At 39.1% G+C, this 14,818-nt stretch overlaps 2 protein-coding genes across 11 annotated transcripts in view; both read right to left on the bottom strand.

Annotated features, from left to right (window-relative positions):
- Positions 1–6,386, bottom strand: part of txnrd2.2 (thioredoxin reductase 2, tandem duplicate 2) — a 29,667-nt gene extending 23,281 nt beyond the window's left edge. Inside the window, exons 1-8 of one of the 2 annotated variants that reach the window (XM_028033153.1) lie at positions 6,293–6,386; positions 5,098–5,163; positions 4,968–5,024; positions 4,744–4,888; positions 4,223–4,297; positions 2,676–2,754; positions 1,813–1,875; positions 1,112–1,182 (exon numbers count right to left, since the gene is read on the bottom strand). In XM_028033153.1, the coding sequence (XP_027888954.1) occupies positions 1,112–1,182; positions 1,813–1,875; positions 2,676–2,754; positions 4,223–4,297; positions 4,744–4,888; positions 4,968–5,024; positions 5,098–5,163; positions 6,293–6,368 (632 nt within the window). In that variant the 5' untranslated portion in view covers positions 6,369–6,386. Of the gene's footprint in view, positions 1–1,111; positions 1,183–1,812; positions 1,876–2,675; positions 2,755–4,222; positions 4,298–4,743; positions 4,889–4,967; positions 5,053–5,097; positions 5,164–6,292 lie in introns of those variants that run through there. The other variant, XM_028033154.1, reaches the window with a different exon arrangement.
- Positions 6,387–7,468: 1,082 nt separating this feature from the next.
- The window catches only part of arvcfb (ARVCF delta catenin family member b), a 243,058-nt gene continuing 235,708 nt past the window's right edge, over positions 7,469–14,818 (bottom strand). For 8 of the 9 annotated variants that reach the window (XM_028033129.1, XM_028033134.1, XM_028033131.1 and 5 more), the window contains 2 exons: positions 13,097–13,210; positions 7,469–10,240 (listed from right to left, as the gene is read on the bottom strand). In XM_028033129.1, the coding sequence (XP_027888930.1) occupies positions 13,109–13,210 (102 nt within the window). In that variant the 3' untranslated portion in view covers positions 7,469–10,240; positions 13,097–13,108. The remainder of the gene's footprint in view (positions 10,241–13,096; positions 13,211–14,818) is intronic. The other variant, XM_028033135.1, reaches the window with a different exon arrangement.

Here is a 14,818-nt window from a genome sequence, read left to right as displayed (position 1 = left end):
GTGGACTGGGTAAATCTGCCACATAAATATGTTCTGATTTCAGCGATGACTCCATGTTTAGGGTCTTCCTGCCTCTAACTGGTTCTCTTCCAGCCCTACATGCTTTACTCTGGTCAGCTTCTCAGTTTGCACTGAAGAAATGCATTCCCACAGCATAAGGCTGCCACTACCGTGCTCCTCTGTAGGATTTGTTCACTAATATTCTCTAATGAGCCTATGAGGCCTTCACAGAACAGCTGGATTTATACTGAGACTAAATTACAGTGGCAGATTGTACCAATAAGGTGAGTTGTGAATTGATTATTCCAACAAAAAAAAAAATTATTTAGGTGCACAAGAGTTAAAACGGGCAGAATATAAAGCTGTACCCCACCATTCAAATTTTGATTTGTAAAAACAAAAATTGACAAATCAGTTCCCTTCTTCTGCACAATCATTTGCCACTTTGTGTTGGTCTATTTCACAAACTCATAATAACATGTGAAAGATCATTAAATAACATTGATGACTAAAAGCATCATTAAATTAGTGAAGATTCCCAAACAAACAAACTAAAGGAATAGTTATTAAGCTGCCAAAATGGTCAAAATCTGCATTCAAAAAGAAAAAAACAAAACAATCAGAATGTTTTGCGCTTCCTTGTCCTCAGGTGCGGACAAATTAGATATACAAAGTGCTTAAATTTCAAAATGCTTATTTCCTTTTATCGCTCATCGCATCGCAAACAACCTCCAGGTACACCACAGGCACCAGTCACCGTGCGCGTGACGTGCCAAGAGGAAACGTCAGGGAAGGCCCAATTAACCAGGTGATGACAGCGGCTAAATGGCTGGATTAAAGGGCTTGTTCCGTAAAGGTCAGGATGCACGCTGCTAATCTGAATCATGAGGCGAAGACAGGCTGACAGGAAGGCAGAAAAACAAGCCGCGCGTCCCTGATGAATGACGGCGCTGCACGACAGCGGGATGTGCAGCGTCAGCGAGCAACAAGGCGCCGTCAGGTAGAAGAGAGCGTCGAAAATCTCAAAGTCAGATGGAGGGCTTTCTTCAGCACTCCAAAGCCAAGCCGCTAAATTAAGGCTACTTTAGCGGCTTGAGAGAAGCAGGCTTACGTTTTCCCAGGGGACTTCTCCAGCCAGAAGATGTCATCGCTGGTGATGCCGTGCTCCACAGCTCCGGGGATCTGGAACGATAAATAAAACTGTCCATAAAACTAATATAAGAGAAAGAACAGAGTTCTCTCTAAAACACAGTTATGGCAGCTTTTACCAATTCAAAGGTAAGGCTTTTTAACACCATTTTGAATGAAATTTAATACCTGTATCATGACAAATGTACAAAATGATTTTTTAAAAATATTTTATATATTAGTAGTACCAAGCATTTTTGCACAGAATGCACGTAACATGGTGTGGGCCGGCAACAGAAGTGAGTCAGTGGTGAAGACGAATGTCGTCCAACCAACTGGCAATAAAGTTACACTTAACAATGACACATGCAAAAAAGCTAGCCAGCTAGCAAGCGCATATTAGCAGCTGGTTAGCGGTAGCCTCAACCGCCTTGAGTCGCAATGAAATTGTCTGCACTCGACTCAAATGTTGGCTTGATGAAAAAGTAAACTACATTAAATAAACAAGAGCTAATATTCCTGTCACAGCAAAATTTAAGGCCAGTAATTAACATATTTAAAGCCATCCCACATTTTTTTAAACATTTATTTAAGGTCTCAATTTTAGATACATAAATTTGAGACTTTCTAAGGACGCACGGACACCCTGTAAATGTCATGTTTTGGAAAAGTTTGTTTATTTACCTCAGTCGGGTACTTTGGTCGTCCACCTGTGGCGATCACAATGTTCTTGGCGGTCAGGACTGTCTGCAGGAAAGGAGAGGGAAATGTGAGGTAATAGCTCTTGTTCGTATTCAGAAACGGCGAGGAAACGTCAAATAAAACTGAGCGGTCTCTACGGCGCTGCATGGGAAGGCGACGACGGGAAAACTGTGAAACTGGTCAAACAATGCAGACGGGGAGGCAGACAAGCGTCCTGGGATTCTGGTTTATGTTTTATTTCAAAGAAGGATTTTATTAAGAGGAAGAGAGAGGCTAAAAAGCTGCGATGGTGAAAACTGGCAGAGATTTTTAGTCCCTTAGCTCTGCTGTGAAGCAGTTTATTTCTTTAAAAGGAACGTTGGGAATTCAAAAACGCAGAGTTTAGTAATATACTCTGTTTTAAGTGTATAGAAAGAAAACATTGATCTCAATGTGGCGCCAACAGCAAAATCTATCACATCAATATCTTCTTGAGCCAGAAGATATTAGACAAAGATATTAAACAAAGACTTCACTCAGATGAGGATTCACTCAGGAAGACAGTTTGATTCAACTCATGTTGAATGTTCTATCACATTCTCTGTGAGTTTCTGCAGCCTTCGGCGGGTTTCCAATGCAGGATTGGTGCCATTCACACATTTCCACACAGTTTAGGCTTTTAAACCACAGAGCAGCCTGGTCTCTGGAGAACATGCTGATGTTGTTTTTTTTATCCGATGAATTGATTAATCATCAGAATAATCCATAGAATAATCTATTACTAAAATAATAATCGGTTCTATCCCTAATGTTAGCCTTTCCTGTTTTTATCTGAAAAAAACAAAAACAAAAAAAAAACAGCCCACCTCCTTTCCTGCTTTGCTCAGACCTCTCACTGTGTGTTCATCCAGCAGACTGCCTTTGAGGTTCAGATATTTGACTTTCCTGCAAAACACACAAAAAAATATCACTAATAATTCATTACACCATGAAGAGATAAGAAGAACAAGTGAGGCTAACAAGAAGTGCAAAAAATATCTATATAAAATGTCAGTTTTCTTTTGTTTGTTTTTTTTTTTAACAAAAAAGAAGTTTCAAAGCGGATTATAAAGCTGATTCCAAGTACAGGATCTGATTGGACAGAGGAGGTCACCACCTGCTCGCCCTCCAGCAGCCACTCCATCAACATGTGGCTGCAGTCCCACAGGTGTGTGTGAAACACACATGTACAGCCTTGAAGAAGCTCAAGTGATGACAAAAAAGGAAGGAAAAGAAACAGAATCGCAGTTCCTTGAAAGGAAATCAACAAGTGAACATGAAGTTAATGAGAAGCACGCCGCCCGTGAAAAACACGTTACATTTTGATGAGCGCCGACATCATCAAAATCATCGATACATGTTGAAAATGTTGGTCAACGTTCCATTAATTGTGGTTCAGAAACAACTCTAAACAGGTGGGTTTTAGTCTTGATTTAATGTTTCGTCCAGATTTGTGGTGCATAGAAGTTGAATGCTCTGCTTCTCCATGTTTGGTTCTGGTTCTGGTACGAGGTGTCAGTCTGGATGACAGACATGCACCAAAAAAAAAAAAATCAGCTGGGAAAAGGAACAGGGCTGTTTCCAGTTTGATCGGAAATCGATCGGAAAAATTTACTCAATTTCTGACAAGTCAAGGCATGTCTGTGATTCATCCAGCTGGATTTATATCAGTATCATGTTCTTCTTTAGAGCTTCCAATCTGTGTCCAGTCTCACAGTTTTGGTATTTAAATATCACAAATTCTTTTGTTTTTATTTTACAAATACTTCTCTACCAACGTGATGTCACTCAAGGGAAAAACGCTAAAAATAAACATTTCGAAGGCAGCTCTTTCATCCTAAACTAGAGAAATGGGAAACTTCTAAAATCTGTACCTGCAGTTCAAAAAAAACATCAGGGATAAAAGTGATCAGTGCATCTTTAGTACGGCTCATGATACCAAGAAAACAGAGCATTTCAATATAGTTGAACGAGGCAATTAACATTTTTCTTTTAACCACTTGCTTTTCCATCACAGCCACGATTACACTGAAGTGTCAATCCAAATCCAATGTTGAAAAGCAAAATATTAATCCGTTATACTTAATAGTGTGTCCAAGTAGTCCCATGTAATTAAAATGTCAGCCTCCTGCATTAAAACTACAATTAGATACATCTTTTATCTCTAATCTACAGCAGATGTGTTTGTTTTTCACATTTTGAGACAATAAACCGACTTATTTCATGTCTTTTCGTCTCGCACATTAAATATGTTGTCTTATTCTGTGATTACCTCTTTCGTTTTAGTTGGCTGACTAATTTAATTCAATTAAGCAGTGAAATAAAAGCCAACGGGTTGATTGGAAAGGAATTTAGAGTCTCTGTTGTCACTTACTTGTCTTGGAGCTGGACTCTGTGGCCCCAGTTTAAAGATCTGACATGATTCTGAACTGCCTCCGCCATGGTGGCCCTGGAAAAGGTGAAAACATCACTTTACATCAAACACATCTTCAACTGGGCTCAGTGGGTCTCTTGGGAAATTACAATTATAATAAAACAATATGTTACGTTGAATTTCCATTCAACAAAAAATGAAAATTTGAGATGAAAAGAAGACAAAATAAATTATAGTAGACTAACGTTATGCTGCAGTGGTGTTTTTCCCCACTTACACCACCAGATGGTGCCATTGGCTAAACACAACAGTGAAGGATATTTAGGAATTGTGCTCCAACAGTCCTGATCCCAGTGAATAAAACACCTTATAGATTGTGAATTATCCTGGTAAACATCTATTAGTTGGGCAGAAGTAATGGAAAAAAAAAAAAGCGTGGACCAGTGTTTTCTGGGGAACGGTGGGCACAAAAATCATTCAAGACAAAAGACACTTCCACATATTTGCTAGACGAAGCTCACCAGTCATGGCGGAGTGTCTCTGGCATCTGCCAGCCATACTTCTTCGCATCTTTGACTGCAGTACCAAGGAGAGCGGCCTGATGCATGAGCTTCTTAGGAATGCAGCCAACGTTAACACACGTGCCACCAAGACCCCATTTTGTTCCTGTTTGGAGAAGCATTGTCTACATTTTAGAGAACAAACCCTCCGTATTGGGGGGAAAATGGGGTAGAATTTATTTTACCTTTAGCAGACGGTTCAACATAATCTAAAACGGCGACTTTCTGTCCCAGCTGTGCCGCTGTGGATTTACAGATTTATTCAGAAATCTGACAAACGATTGAATACCTCAGAAAATGTGCTCAACAGTTTACCTTCTTTGGAGCAGGCCAGGCCTCCAGAGCCTCCACCAATAACCACCAAGTCATAGTCATAGCTCCCTGTCAGATGATAATGAATGATAACTACCAGAAACGGGAACCTTCTTCACATTTTTCTCATGCTACATCTGCAAGCATCAATACATTTGAATGGAACCTTATGCCACAAGCCAGCACAAATAAAACATGAAACGAAGGTGGAAGAAAAAAATCACATGAGCTTCTTACTTATTACTTCTTTCCCAGTTGTGGTGAAAAGTTTGGAAAGTGTGGCGTGTGCATGCACTGAGCCACATTTACTCTCTATTTAGTAAACATTACGTCACGTTTCAATCAACATCATATAAAAATGACAACTGCATAGGTAAGCTCGTGAATCGTAAGCATCTGACTAACACAAGGACTCTATCTAGGCATTTAGATAATGTGCAGCGATTCTTAAAATAGAGGCAAATCATAACATGACATTTATCTCACAATAATATAACTGTTATAGCTATTTATTCTTTATTTTTATTACTTTGTATTTTGATTACATTTGGTCTTGGTTAGCTTTATACTTTGGGGTTATTTACAAGGTTTATTTGTACGTTAATAATTGCTCAATTTTTCGGTTGGCTTTTTCGTAAGATAAGCAAGAAAGAACTGTGGAGGCATTTTTCTAAAAGAAGCATAGATTCCTTTTCTTCAACTTCACAGATGTGCATCACTTTAAGTTGGTCTATACAAAAAATACAAATAAAATGCAACATGAACGAAATGAATGGACAAGTTCTGAGAGTTCAGAACGCACGATATCACTATTAAATAAGACCACAATCTCAGACACCAAACCTTAAGTATTTTTAAGTTTTAGCAGTCCAAAAGAATAACCCAATCATAAAGGTAATGACAATAAATATGCTAATAAGAATGTCACTGGTTTGCATACAGACAGGCGGTAAAGTAATGTAACGTTTGCACGAATCTAATGCACTAAGCATGCTAGTCTCTTAAGAAAACTGTTTTTTTTAAAAAGACTATTTTAGAAATATCAGTTCTAAAAAGGTTATTACGTAAAGGCAGGCGAAGTTACATTAGGCTCCCTAAGGATTACGTAATGCTAGAGTCCGTACGTAAACATAGACAACATACGTTTACAACATAATTGTTGTAAACGAAAACTTCTATTTAATAGAACTTTCATTACCTGTAAGGTTTCTGGTGAAAACCTGCAGACATTTCAACCTTTTCCACCGGTGTCTGACTGTGCAGAGGGCAGCCATGATGTTATTATAGAAGGACCCCGGACCGGATATAGGCGTCTACAGAATTGCCTGGAATAAATTACTCTAAAATGAAATTAAAAAGGTTTAAGATCTCATTGTATAACAGTCTCTCAATAATAATAATAATAATAATAGTCATTCATTATTTATACATAAATGAATACAACAATTCTATGTTGTATGTAAATGTATTACAGTGATTCTTGAGAAGAGGGACAAAACAGGTCCCGTGGATAAAGCACAAAATTTGAATAAAATATACACAAAATATATTTTTTTCAAATATCTGACTAAACTAATCTGGGCCGTGTTAGTTTAGTCAACAACAATGTATGTTTTCCTGGTGTTTGCTGAATATTTTTTATTTTAAACATTGTAGTAGGTGGATGGTATCTTTAAAATCCCTTGTCCTGGAGCAGAACTCAATACATTATAATAGTTTAAAACAATTAAAGGAATACTAAGATAATATATTAGTATATTATCTTAGTATTATGTTGGTGTTTTTAGGATTGTGCTCTCATCTTACTAAAACACCTTTGTCTGTGTCGCCCTCTACATCGCTTTGGACAAACTGCAAACCGGACTAAGTGTGTCTTTCTTCTTGCAGCTCTTCCATAAACGTCTGATGTACTTTTTTTGTTGTGGAGTTGCTCACTTGGTGGCAGGGATAGCTCCTCTGTTAACCCTTTAAGGTTTTTACTAGCATTGCACTGGGAAGCAGCTCATATAACAAGCTCAGCAGATACGCAGTTCCACCAGGTGTTTGCTAACTGCTGCTGGCTAGTTTGAAGGAGCTGAGTGGGGGAGTCATGGGAGGAGGGCGGCTCTGTTGGGCAGATCTGGGGAGGCTTGGAAACCGTCTCGAAGGTGGCGCTAAGTTCACTCAAGTGTTTTGCACAGCTGAATCGTTGCCATGGTAGATTAAGGGATTTCTCAAACATGGATCAAAGAATGAAGGCAGCACAACAGGTTTGTTTTTGATGAAGGAATAACACCATATATCTATAAAGTCGATTTTACACAACGCTGGCCCTTTAAAGTGCAGGGAGATTGGCTTGGACTGTAAGCAAATGAGACACAAAACCAGACAACCCTTAATTTCCAGGCATGATTTATTGAAAACACACCAAATTTATACTCTACAAACCAGTATTTTTCCATTATGTTTAACAAGCGTAATATTTGCCTCTGGGTATTAGTAAAATTAACATATTACATTCTGTCTCTGTGGCATCGCTCCTGCTCGCTACGAAAGCTCCGACGGCTTTACTTCTCTAGGAAATCAAACCCATTTGTCAAATGCTCTCTACCTCATTAAAAGTTTATATTACAATGTAAATCAAGGCAGCAACCCGCCAACAGTCTAAACTACTTAGGAGGGGGACAGTGAGGTGGAAGTTGGGGTAGAGGGGTCTGGATGGATGGATGGATTGATGAGCTGAATGGCGGGGGTCAGGGAGGGTAAGGAGTCTGACACTAGGGGTTGGGGAAAGGAAAGGGAATTTGTGGAATGGGAGTTATATAAAACACAGTTCTCTTTATCTAGCATGGAAAAGATTAAGGCACATGATAGGTACAAACACATCTGCTACTCAGTTACTTTAGTTTCACGGTCTTGAATCGGTTGAATCTACACAGGTAGGTTTGTCTTGATTCTGCGCGTGTGTGTATTTGCGTTCGTGGATTTTAACGGCTCTGCGTTCTGCGAATGTACAACTGTTGGAGGCGGGCTGCACATTCACACAACCGAGAGCCCTTTATTACATCAGAAACGATGAGCACAACTCCCGATCCTTTGGTTGTGGTAGTGCATTCGAGAAGGAGGAGACGGTCGACGTGGGACACGTCCGATGAAAGCACGCACGTCTGACGACACACAGGAGGGGTTGTTCGGGTCATGACGAAATTTTTTTCCTTCTAGAAGTCTGGGTTTTAACATACAGGAACGATGCTTTTTTAAAACTCCATTGATTTTTTTTTTTTTTACCACAACGTACACCTTTGTAAACACTGTAGAATATGCAAGCTTTACAAAGTCACATACTTCACAAACAAAAAAAAAGAAAGAAAAGGAATCAAAAATCAACTCGGACTTGAACGCAGGCACATGCCGTTCGCCTTGAGTGAGAGACGCATGAAAACCAGACGGGGTTCGATTTCTCTGCAATGGCAACGACGATTCTGCAACTCCACTGTAAAAAAAATATATATATACTATAAGACCCCATCTTTAATTTACAGCGCTGTCCTTCTCGTCTCCAGCCATCTTCCTGCACGAGCGGATTAAGTAACACCCAAATGACTCCACGAAGAAAAGAAGAACTGGCACTTGGAAAAGAAAAGAATAGAATACAAACATCTTCATGCTCACAACTGGATCATTTCCTTAAAGATGCAGCAGATTAGGTGAGTTGGTGGCAATCGAATCACGTACAAACGCATGAGGAAGATATATATATATGTACTTTTTCTAAAAATTAAAAATCATCTCTTGTTCCTGTTTTGAAGACACAGGAGCTGCCACAGAACACGGATCCAGATTCATTTTCCTTCCTGTGACCCTTTTCCCACAAATACAAAATATAAATAGGTGAACACCGGTGTGGCTCGACGATGCTTTGACACACCTTTAAGTTATGCAAGAGAGTTATTTTTTGATTACAAACAACAGTGAGCCTTCATCAAATGAAATGTGCTTTCCAAACAAGGTGATATTAATACACAGGTAAGAAATCTGATTTTTTTTTTAAATCACAATTTTTCCTTTTTTTTTTTGTCTGACTCTAATATACATTTATATAAAATCCAACATAAATGATTTTAGACGAATCCTCATTATTGTTTTTTTTTTGTTTTTTTTTACAGTCTGCTTCTCCTCAGAAACACAAATCCATTTATAAACATAATGCCTTGAGTCCTCTTCGATACACAAACACACCGCTACACAACCTGAGAGTGTCACATGAGAAATGGCGGCTGCGTGAGCGAAGCCGTGAAGCTCGTACAGGACGAAAGAGACTCTCCTCCGATTTGGTTTTGGAACCGTTTGAGCTTTCCGTGTGAAGGATGAAACTCCAGTCTTGCTCAGAATGTCACTTGTCTCTCCCCAGATCCCAACTTGCAGGTTCTTGACTACAAATATATCACCTGAATCTGATGAATCAGTTTGAATCTGACCACCTGACGCACAATACCGAAGTAAAAGCAGTTTTTTGTCATTTTTATGTATATGTATATATATATATATATATATATATATATATATATATAAAGATAAACACACAGTGAACCCAGATAGATTTTTTTTTCTTTTTCTTAGTTCATGAGGACAGACTCTTTACTCTTTTCCTCTACAATGCTACGGCTCCTCTCAGGCTCGGTTATCTCCTTTTGTTTCTCTCTGCTCTCTTTCCCCAACTCTGATCACAACGACGTGCCACAATCAAACAAATCCATATTCTCCAAAACTCCCCAAACCACACCAAAAAGAAAAAAAAAGGAGCGTCCTTTTCCCCGTATCCTTTCATTGCACATTCTTTTTCCCTCTATTCCGCTTTACCTTCCCCTCCTCTTCTCGTCGCGGCCTCGCCGGCCTCCATCAAATTTACTCTCAGAGCAAGAGTCCACACTGGAAAATTCACATGATGTCGAGGAATGTAGATATGACCAAGTAGGAAGTGTATATATATCTTTTTTTTCTTCTGAAAACTCGACTGCTACTGGGTAGTCTCTGTTATGGCCATATTCTTTTGAAATCCTCTTCTCTGTACAAAGTCCCTCTCCAAAAATGAGCTCCTGTGAAATGGCAGTAGTGATATGAGAGATCCTCTTGTAGCCGGGGATGTCGCGCTATTGCTGTCTTAAGCCTGAAGCACACGGAGAAAGGAAAACAAATATTAGAACAATCCCGGCAGATGGGAAAGAACAAGAAAATGAGAGTTTCGTTCAAAAAAAAATCCAGGTCGCTCCTTTTAAATTGTGTGAATAATAACGCATATATGCAACAGTAACTCAGATTACTTAAAGGGCAGATATCATCATATTTTGTGTTGCAGTGAGCACTTGAGACTGTTTTCTTGACAAAAAAAAATAGATTTTATTAATTGGAATATGTTGAATGGATGTGATGTATTACAAAACAAAAAGGAGAGAGCTCTATTATTTTCCCAAAAGATTCTCCATTCTCCAGACTGCCCAGTTTGTCTAATATATCTAGTGACCTTGTGTGACATATTTAGTCTTTCTGATGAGCCATAAATGTGCAGTGACAACAGTTGCTCTTCTTCTATGAATTAAAAACTGTAAACAATCAGGAAAATGCTAAAAATACAGTCGGAATAGGATCGTTCCAGTTTGTCGATCATCTCTGTTACGATTATTTTGAATTTTAAAAAATAAGGTCGAACGAGGACAGTTTTACAACCTGGTGACGGAGATATTCATGGGAAAGAATAGGAGCACGGCGTTCATGCACAAATAAATTTATGATTATACCCAGCTTTCAATTTCAGTAAAGAGACGTCAACCAAAAAGAAAAATCTACATTGACTTTATGTTCAATATTTGTTTGCTTCTCTTGCTTTCATATTGTTGAACAGTGAAACTGAATACAACATAACTGACAGCTTTTAAAACTGTTGAGTGTTTCAACTGAGATCAAAAATAAAATGCGAGCTCCCATTTTGGATTTTGAATTCCTATATCCAACTCCAGAACTGATCACATCAACTTGTCGCGATTTTCAACCAGATTCTCCGCTGACATCGTTTCCCATTTCCCCCCTCAAAACTGTTCTCTATTTCACTCATTGAAATTAGTAGAACTAGAGCAAGATGAAAGCCCCATCATCAATGAAATGTTGATATATGCCCTTTAAAAGTCATCCCTGTTATTGATTCGGCCTCGGCAGTGCAGATGATAGCCAAAGATGGCCGAACAGATGCTTCATGTTCTGGATGAAATCCTGCGAGAACACAACTTACCTTTCTTTTTTTTTCTCCAAAGAAGAGGAACAAAATATACACAAAATAAAACAAATGACTTTACTGTGTGAGCTACTATGACAGCACAATGTACGGGAACAAAGAACTGAATGAATGACAGCTGATAAGAAGACGGACATCAGGATGAGGAGGCAGGAGGAGAGGCATGCTGCTGATGAAACGAGAAAAGCAGAGGTCAACCCCTGATCAGCTGGCAACCTTGAGAAACTCATTTTGCACCACGTTGATTTTTCTTTTCTTTTCTTTTTTTTTTTTGCAGACAGGCAGGGCTTCCTGCAGATGTCTGGATGGTTCTCCCAGGAGGCTTTCATTAAGGGCCACCTGAGTCCCCTGGAGGATCTCTACAGAAAGAAGAAGAATGACTCCCCTCTATCTATCGCCGGCTCCAGCAGAGGCCGTCGGGGCGCGGGGTGGGAGTACATTTCAATGAGGGAGGCGGAGTCCAATTGTAGACAGAGACCAAACTCTGTCAATGCTCCGCGAGTGACACGGAGAAGAGAGGCCTGCTGGCCTCTCTTCAGTTTTCCCAAATTACAAATTGAATGTTGGTCGTATTGCCCTGCGAGTTTTGGAATGGAGGACAAGAAGAAGTCGATGTTTCTAGAGAGCCACACCTGATTTGGCGAGAGACAAAAAAACAAGGCGCTACTCAAGGACCGCATCTGATTGGATGAACAGACCGAACCGCGACTCGATTGGACGAGGATGTCATCTCAAAAGCCACACTTGGTCGGACAAATTTAGCGTCTGTTCGACGTTTTCTGTTTTCAAATAACGCTAGCTTATAAGATATTTGGGCGATACAAATAAAATAAATTTGGATAAGTCGTAAAATCATCAGAATAAAGTTATTCTCATAGTATTATCGATGAGAATAAACTGTTACGCCTAAGAAAGTTATAATAAACACAATTTCGCAATTGAGGAGATCCATTAAATAACAAATGCAATTTAAAAAATTACACGTAAATTTAACTGCAAGTTTGTTCACACAGTAAGTCATTAAAAGAAACATGCTGCTGCATCATCCTTGCACCATTTCCTGTTGTCTTCTCCGTCTTTTCCCCCAGTAGTAACATCCGATTGCTGATCATGACTCATGTGATGCGAAAAAAAGAGTTTCCGTTGCAGTTTTCCCAAATAAACTATTTTTGATTAGCCGAAAAACCACCTCATGTTAGTGCAAAAACCTTTTATTGAATAATGTTTTTTCAAAATTGCAAGGCTTCCCATTAAGCAAATGTATTTTCGGAATTCCAATTTGTGCAATTTTAAGGTGAATAGAAACGCAAGTACTATTGTTGTCTAGGATGCTCAGCTTTGTTTACACGCATTTTCTTGATTTTTTTTCCTCAAGACTCCTTCTCTGCACAATAATCTGCAGATGTTCCAGAGTCGTCTCCAGAACAGAACCAGCTGTTTAGCCTTTTTATGTCACTGGATCTGATCATTTTGAACTGGTTCAGGGATTGTTGTTGCTTAATGGGTCTCATAAAAGTTGAGTTTCAGCTGATCTGGAGTTTGTTTCCGTGAGCAGTACAGAAGTATGTCCAGGCTAGCTGATCAAGGACCAAAGTAAAATGTTCTACATGGTGCAGTGAGAGGTGAGGAAGGAGGAAAAAGGGATAAAATGATAAACTAGGTAGGATGAAAATGGGTCAAATCTAGAAGGTGCAGCGTAATGCTTTAGTTTGTATTTTTGATTTTTCAGGGACCTACCATGCATGCACTTTACACCCAGGAGTCAACAGGCTGAGGTTTAACATCACAAGCGTCCACCAGACTGACTGCAGGCCTGTTACTCCTGATATAGTGTTTCCTATTTGTGTCATTCTGTCGCCACGAGGAGGAGGAGTTAGGAAAAACAAAAAAAAAAAAAAACAGGAAAAAAAAGAGGTCAGTACATTTTATATAAAGGCTTAAAAACAGACATGCACCGTATCCAAGGATAAGAGAAGCCAGAGTTAGTTTCCTGCCACAAGAAGAGCTGTGGAAAGAAGAAATCAGAAAACGGCAAAACAAAACATACAAATCAACAGACAGAAGTTGAATTCAAAGCAGGCAGAGGATCAAGTCAAAGAACAAATTGCTTCTATGTAAAGAAATTTTACGCCACAGTAATCACAAAAAAAACTTTGCAACATCTTGGAGAAACTGGTTTAAGCTTTTGAAGGAATATAGTTTCCTACTAACTGTAAAACAAAATATGTATATATACATAGTCAGTGATCCGGATGGAGCTGTTTGGACACAATAACAAGAAGAATGTTTGCAGGAGTCAAGGTGAAGCTCACCACTACACCAACTGTTGAGCATGGCAGTGTGGGTATCATGCTAAGGAGCCCCCCGCCCACCACACATCAAAACTGCTATTAGAATTGATAAAGCAGGCGGATATATTTATTAAAAGTCTGGTCTGGGCCATAAAACCAACCAGTTTCAATCCAATCTATTATTTTTCATAAGACAAGATGTCAAACATGGCAGAGTTATGCCAGACCCTTGTTTGTGTCTACAAAAATGAATGATTTCTTTGGTGACTATTTGAAAAGGAGCATTAAAGCACAAACTAAAGTGCATATATTCCAGTATTTAGAAGCTTTTGTGAACAAGCTTGATCCTGTGTGGATTATTAGACATTACCACAGATATTGGTTGCACAATCATTCCATCCTGCAATCAGTTTGAATGCATCATTAAAACCTAAGATTGATTAGGTGACATAGTTGCAAAAGATCAATAGGACAACTGGAGACCCAGTGAGACCCTCAGTTATTTACACCCTCGCTGCCAGCCAACTTCTCTCTGCTCTCCTCTGTAGGTGAGCTACTGCTTTTGACTTCTTAGTCGTTTTTATTTATAATCCGTTCTCGACCCACCACACTCTTTTCACAGTTTTTTACCCTCATATAAAAACTCACAGTTCTGGGGCAACTGCACTACCATTCGTTTTGCTTTAAGGCTATTTTTAGCTCACAGTTGAGTTTCAGTAAAGTATGCACCTGTGAAATCACTGGGGTTTTTTTGCTGAAGAAGCCTCTAGGTTCTCACCACTCTAGTCTCGGAGTCCGTGAGAAGACAGACGCAGCTGCGCAAGCTTGATGTCCTTGATATGTTGCAGTGAGGTTTTGAACAATCTATGTAAACATCACATCTTACTAATAATCAAATCCAAAGACCGCTGTGGTGGAAGTAAATAGTCTTGCAGCAGAGCGCATGTCAGATAAGTCATCTGAGGTCAGGCAGAATGGAAAAGGATGCACTTTCTTTCTAAACCTCAAAAAACAAGACTATATACAGTACAGACCAAAAGTTTGGACACACTTTCTCATTAAATTCAATAAGAAAGTGTGTCCAAACTTTTGGTCTGTACTATATATCTTATTTTTTTAGTAAACACGTGCAACTAACTTCTAATATGACTCAGAATGACCTAAAACC

The sequence above is a fragment of the Xiphophorus couchianus genome, chromosome 12 (genome assembly GCF_001444195.1).
Source record: "Xiphophorus couchianus chromosome 12, X_couchianus-1.0, whole genome shotgun sequence".
Taxonomy (NCBI): Eukaryota; Metazoa; Chordata; class Actinopteri; order Cyprinodontiformes; family Poeciliidae; genus Xiphophorus; species Xiphophorus couchianus.
The sequence above is the reverse complement of the archived record's forward strand: the minus strand, read 5'-3'. Positions and strand labels throughout refer to the sequence as shown.